The sequence below is a fragment of the Rhipicephalus microplus genome, unplaced genomic scaffold (genome assembly GCF_043290135.1).
Source record: "Rhipicephalus microplus isolate Deutch F79 unplaced genomic scaffold, USDA_Rmic scaffold_16, whole genome shotgun sequence".
Classification (NCBI taxonomy): Eukaryota; Metazoa; Arthropoda; class Arachnida; order Ixodida; family Ixodidae; genus Rhipicephalus; species Rhipicephalus microplus.
Genome location: NW_027464589.1, coordinates 11,578,359 through 11,585,000, shown reverse-complemented (window position 1 = coordinate 11,585,000; position 6,642 = coordinate 11,578,359). Strand labels below are relative to the sequence as shown.

Sequence of the window (6,642 nt, the reverse complement as noted above, 5' to 3'; positions counted from 1 at the left end):
AGCATTTTCATTGCAGTGGAAACCTACGTCATACTCTTCAATGTTCCTGCTTCGCTTTATCTGTATAAAAGTACTCACCTTGGTTAAAATAAATTTAACCGTAGTGTCCGAGACCGTGGCCATAGCCGTAACCATGTCCGAGGGCAACACTGTGACCGAGACCATGTCCATAGCCCAAACCATGGCCATAGCCAAGACCATGATAATAGCCATAGCCATGATGGGCAACAGCAACAGCTGTGAACAGATGATATTTCCGCGTACATTATCTCTGCAATGTTGTCTACCACTGTCGCAGTGCACGTGTAGGAAGAACGCTTATAAAGTTATTCTGAAATAAAATGTTGTGCTAATTTTTATCATCAACTTTTCGTGCCATATTACTACCGAAGGGATGCCCTGTGTGGTACGTCATTGATGGGTTGCCCATAAGAAGGAACTCACCCACCTCTCAGCTTAGCAAAATTTCTTAATAGTACAGAAGTAGTTACATCCTTGTTTTCTGGCTATAGGCAATCAAGCCGGTTTATAATTAATTTTATTCACCAAGTTAAGTATATTTATTTGTACCACCGCTAGCTTGAATTCCAGGGCTCAAGGTAGAGTGGGTTAGATGTTCTGTACCAGGTACGTGAAACACAACAGGAGCCGCATACAAACAAACGGAAGAAAATGTTATTGGTGTGGCTAGTAGGAAATTTACAACCTAAAAAATTGACTGTTGGGTGAGTTGGTGCGTTCTCATAGAAACCAGTGTGACAGAAACCTGTGCGCCAGTCTTTGTCTGTATTTTTTTCGGTGTATTACGTTTAGCTGCGCTGTAACAATGCTTTCCATGTTGAAAAACCATTTCAGAATGCAAGCGCTGCATGCATCACCAAATGTGGTGACGCTAGAAATATTGCTAGAAAAACTACGAAATGTCCGTTGCATGTTGAAGTAAATATTTGTGGTTTGAACAAATATTATAAACAGCATTTGATGCTTCAATGACAGTTTGTAGCAATCAGTTGAAGAAAACATAGTTTGTTAGCATATTAGAGTGTGTAAACAGAGCGAAAAAATGTATAGCTAGCCTGCAGTTGTATATTACTTGCAGATTGGCCATGACGTCAACAAGCAAAGTATTGAAAAAATCTAGATGACGAGTCGAACAGCCATGTAGGTTTCCGCAAGTGTGTATTTCAAGGTGCCGGAGCCTCGCCATTGCGAAAGTATGAAGATGCGAAAAATAGTCGGCGAACACACTACGATTGTGGAATTCGATTTCTTACCACGGGCAGGGGCATGGTGAACAAACTTCTGCAAATTGGTGGCAACAATTGCTCCATGATTGCCGTGTCCATAGCCGTGTCCATAGCCACCATAGCCATAGCTAAGACCATAGCCATGGCCATACCCGAGGCCATAGCCACCGGCGTAAGCTGCGGCGATGACACCAAGGAAGGCGAGGAAGGTCTGCGGTAACAGAATACAAAGTTAAGGAATCCCATAGCTTTACTACTATTCAATCTTTATCGGTAGAACTCCGCAAATTCTTTGAGTTTTCTGCGCAAAAAAAAAAACATCCCAGCTTCGCCATCATTGCAAACATAGCAGCCTGACAATTCTTTTCGTCTCTTTTTCTTGTGTTTCATCTCTATTTCATCTTTATGCTCCCATTTCCCATTGCCTTAGCGTAGAATAGAAAACCGGGTATGTGCCTGGTTAAGCTCCCCTGCCTTATCTCTAGTTGTTCTTTTTTCCTTCTCTCTGTCATGCGCTATTACTCCTCATTCTAATTCTATTGCACGGTATGAGGAGTTTCATGATAAGCAACATACGATGCGTAACACAAAACAAAGTAGTGTGACTATAGATGCTACAAACATAGCCATTCTTCATTGCAGTAATTCTAAACACCTGACAGACTAATTCTTCATCCTCGTTGTCTGGCGCTAAACCATGATTGTATAATTGTGGTTCGAACTTCTCAATTTTGTCATTCACGATCTTTTTACAGCGATGTTTTCATATCACTGGAAAAATTATTGAGAGTTGGCTAACCAAAGTGCCTTTGTATGCTATACGCATCGTTGGACCTCGTGCAAAGCACTCAGACGTGGTTTCGTACACAGAATGTGCAAGAGCGAAATGCCTTTAGCTAAAAGCACAGATAGTTGGGCGTGTTGGTTGTACATACTTTAGAAAAGAATTTAAAAAATAAACGAAATGACATGCAAAAACCCTCCTTGCGTCTTTTATGCGTATAGTTTTAGCAGATTTTAAAAATATATGTATATTTCGAGCGCTACGGATCTGTCGCTTTCTTCAGTTTTTTATAAACTATCGCGATAATATTCAGGTGGTCTAGAGAACGGCTGATCCCGGCGTGTATATTGAAGAACTGTTCAGCTAGGCCAGTAGCTGATAAAGGTGGACCAAAGAATAAATTGTCATATGTAGAGTGACTTAGAAAGGTTACTTTAGGTTACTAGTATTCACAACAATTACGAACGAAGCACACTTCACAACAGTACAATAGTCCAAAGCGCCGCTGTTCCTGTTAAATGATGGCATAGACCTTACCTTGACAGCACCTCATTTGACCGCGCAAAGTAAAAATCATTCTGCCCATGGTGAAGTACACACTGTTTAATTCAGTTTTAAATGCGAAGCCTTTCCTAGCAAACTTCGGCGACATTGTGCGTATCTATCTATCTATCTATCTATCTATCTATCTATCTATCTATCTATCTATCTATCTATCTATCTATCTATCTATCTATCTATCTGTCTATTTGTCTATCTATCTATCTATCTATCTATCTATCTATCTATCTATCTATCTATCTATCTATCTATCTATCTATCTATCTATCTATCTATCTATCTAGCCGCCTACGACTTTTAGCGCTCCTGGCCGTTTCGAAAATTATATCGATACCAAACCTGGTACGGCATAACATGACTGTATAAAGAAGATATTTGACTAGTCATAACATAAAAACATGATATGGATGTCATGAATGTCATGATATACACTTCATGGTCCTGCAGCCCTTGCGATGGTTTCGTTGACATGGCATGCTGCAAAACTGGTATGGTATGACGTGATTGCATGGCGAACACAAGCAACGAACCCTAATTTGATAATCATGACATGCGTGTCATGTAACAACAATACCACGATCTATGCTCATGATGCGCTCGCGGCCGTTTCGCTAGCATCACATATACAAACTTTGGTGTTACAGTTCGTGAATGAATGACGCAGGTATGTGACTGATGCAAACATGATAATTATGAGATGCGTGTCATGTAACAACTAGACTACATGCTACGCTCATGATGCACTGGCAGCCGCTTCGCCAGCTTCACTTAACGTAATACCAAATTTGGCATTACGGGACGTGAATATAAGACGAAGGTATTATACTGGTGCAAACATGATAAAGGTTAGATGCGTGTCATGTATCAACATGACTACCCGCTGCGCTCAAGATGCACTCGCGGCCGTTTCGGTAGCTTCACATGTACCAAACTCGGTATTACGCGACGCGAATAGACGACATAGGTAAAGGACACATACAAACTTGATAATCACGACATGCGTGTCATGTAACAACATGACTACATGCCGCACTCATGATGCGCTCGCAGCCGTTTCGCTAGCATTACATATTCCAAATTTAGTATTACGTGACGTCAATGGATGACGAAAGTATGTGATTGGCGCAAACATGACAATCATGAGATGCGTGTCATCTGAAAACATGACTACATGCCACAGTCAAGGCGCCAATACATTTCCACGAGACGCGGTCCGCGGGCTCGCCGGCGTTCATTTTGTTGCGTCACGCCAGCGTTGCCACGACAGGCACCGGTCCTGCCATACGCTCGCAAGCGCGCGCCACGCTATGTTGCTTTGATACATGTGCTTTTCAGCATGTCCAGCGTCTCTCCATGACGAAAAGAGGGAGACGCAGTGTCGTCTAGGTAACGCATCGGTGCAAAATGCAGCATGTCACATTTCGCGCCGGTTGCCGTCGAGCCGCGCCGACGGACGCTGGTCGCGCCGGTCGCGCCTGGTGTCAGACTATTAGAGTGCTCGCGTTTTGTAAACGCAGCGTCGCGGTGCCCGGCGTGCGCGCGCGTCTACGCTACATTGGAGTTTATTGGGCCCTTCATGATGCGCTAGCGGCCGTTTTGCTTGCTCCAATTATATCAAATTTGGTGTTACGTAGCGTCGATGTATATTTAATGCATATGACTGGCGCAAACATGATATTTCTGGCACGCCTGTCATGTAAGAACATGACAACATAACATGCTTACAGCATGCTCGTGGTCGTTTTGCTAGCTCCACATATACTAAATTTGGTATCACGTGGCGTGAATAGATGATGAAAGTAGACGACGCATCCAAACATGATAATCATGACACGGATATCATGTATGGCATCACTTACCTGCACCACGTAACGTTGTGCCGATTTTATAGTGACATATCAACCTTTCTCATTCGTGCTTCGCATGTCATCGATTTCCACTGTATGTGAGATCTGCCAATTTTTTCAAGATGCTACCGAGTAATTAAGCGAATACTCGTTCCTAAAGAAGCACAAAAGAAGCGAAAATATATTAGGTGCTCCCCCTTTTGAGAAAATTTTGAAATATGAATGAAAAGTGTCATTCCAAACTTTAAAAATCACGTAATTGTTTTGTACAGCAAAATATTCGCAACTATAGCGAATACACGTTGCTACTTCCCGACATCATCTCCAGGATTATCTATTTATTTGGTGCAAGGCACGTTCACTGGTGCAATATTATTGTTACTTGTAATTTTTCTCAAATTATGTTTGACTGACGATTTTTTAATTACACCCAAGAAATGTTTCAACATGCCACCCTGTATAGTCGTGCACCCGAGGCATGGGGCGGCACCCCCTATTTACCTAAAGGAGAGAGAGAGAAAAAAGCTCCCCTATACATTGACTTAGTAGAATGGTGGAGAAAGCGTTGCAACGAACTTTGAAGGGGAATCCTGCACAAGTTTATGCACTCAAGTATTCTGTCATGGACCACCACTATACTAGTAGACGACAAGCGTACATCATTGAACATGATAATCACTAAAATAGCTATATATGCAGGAAAAAGAAAGAGAGCCTAAAAATTGTGACATGTGACTAGAAAACTTGACAAGCAACTCGGCGAAAAAAAGAAGCCTAATTTGCCTAATACAAGCAGAATTTGCAACTCAAGTAAAAGCGCACGTAAATCACAATGTTCTCAAAATGCAAAGCACACAGCAAAACCAGCAAAATCAAGCCAATCAACCTGACTCGTTACGAGGAAGCGCATGCAATACGATAAAACTTATTCCAGTCATTCTCTTCCTTAATTCCGTACCTAAGTGGAGTGAACATTTTAAGTTTTACGTGTCAAGTCATCGTGAAAGAGCGTGAGGAGCCGGAGTAGCTCTCGAATGTGTGCCCACACCACCATCATTTTTTAATTTTAATTTATTAAAAGACTACCTCGCACTGCCTGAAGGCATAATGGTAGGGCGGTTACAGGCCAAAAACAAACCACTTTTTATTAGAGCAGCACACTTCTTCATAGAACCGGTTGCACTGGACAATGCTTCGAACAGAGAAAGAATTTGCACAAGTTCTTCGTTGCACGGTACTCACGTTTTTATGTGGATGACCATTACGATTAGAAACGTGACGTGTTGTTCGATGTCACTCTCGCTAATATAAAGGAGATATCAAAACTTAAGGCTCAACTTTTTTTCAGTCGAGAACAAAACCAGTTCAATGCCCGTACAGCTTTCGCTGCACCCGTGGCGCCTCGATGGGAGGGGTCAGGCGTGTTAGGCAGCGCCTTAGAACTCAAGAGAAGTAGTTAGACATTCATCTTACTCCTACGATATCTCGAGATGGATAGAACAGACGCAGAAAAACAAAAGCAGATATCATGAACAATATCCGTGGCACATGCGCTATTAGTTGAACTTAATCATCTGCTATATTATGCATCCCATTAGAGCAAAGTAATAATCGCCGTTATTCGAATTAGCGTCTGATGTGAGGAAATTCAGCACAATTGGTCACTGCCGGATTCTTCGCCATTCTAGCTACTCAAAGAGCTATGTTTGCCAACATGCCCGTTTTCCCACGGTAACAGAAATGTTCATAAATTGTAAATATGCTGCATTCCAAGAGTTGTTTGAGCAGCAGCTCGCACAAACAAAACGCTGGGAGACTTACGTATCCGTTCATGTTGTGTTTAGGGTACTCGGAAACGGGAATTTCCAGTGTCCGCAGCACCATTGCTCGCGCCCTTTTATATCGTACAGCGACAGCCGCTGTCTACTACAAGTATTGTGAAGAGGGCGACACACAAAAAAAAATGCCAACGGGCAAAAGACAATGCCCACACGAACACACAAAATGCAGTCCTCCTCACCGCTGCTGTCCTTTATTTCTCCCGAAGGCAGGCTTGTTTGGCTTTCTTGCCTGCTTACCTACAGCGATATATTTCTTTCTTCGCCGTTTTTGCCGGGGTATGGGCGTCGGCCGGCTCTTTTCGCAGACGATGACCTCGTACTCTAACGCTCGAGGTGTCACACGCTTTCCGTCAATGTTCGCG

The 6,642-nt window shown here is 42.7% G+C and overlaps 1 protein-coding gene across 1 annotated transcript in view; it reads right to left on the bottom strand.

Annotated features, from left to right (window-relative positions):
* The window catches only part of LOC119166681 (uncharacterized), a 38,942-nt gene extending 32,545 nt beyond the window's left edge, over positions 1 to 6,397 (bottom strand). Inside the window, exons 1-3 of the mRNA XM_037418000.2 lie at positions 6,261 to 6,397; positions 1,275 to 1,458; positions 79 to 237 (exon numbers count right to left, since the gene is read on the bottom strand). Coding sequence (XP_037273897.1) covers positions 95 to 237; positions 1,275 to 1,458; positions 6,261 to 6,323 — 390 coding nt within the window. The 5' untranslated portion in view covers positions 6,324 to 6,397 and the 3' untranslated portion in view covers positions 79 to 94. The remainder of the gene's footprint in view (positions 1 to 78; positions 238 to 1,274; positions 1,459 to 6,260) is intronic.
* Positions 6,398 to 6,642: the final 245 nt, after the last annotated feature.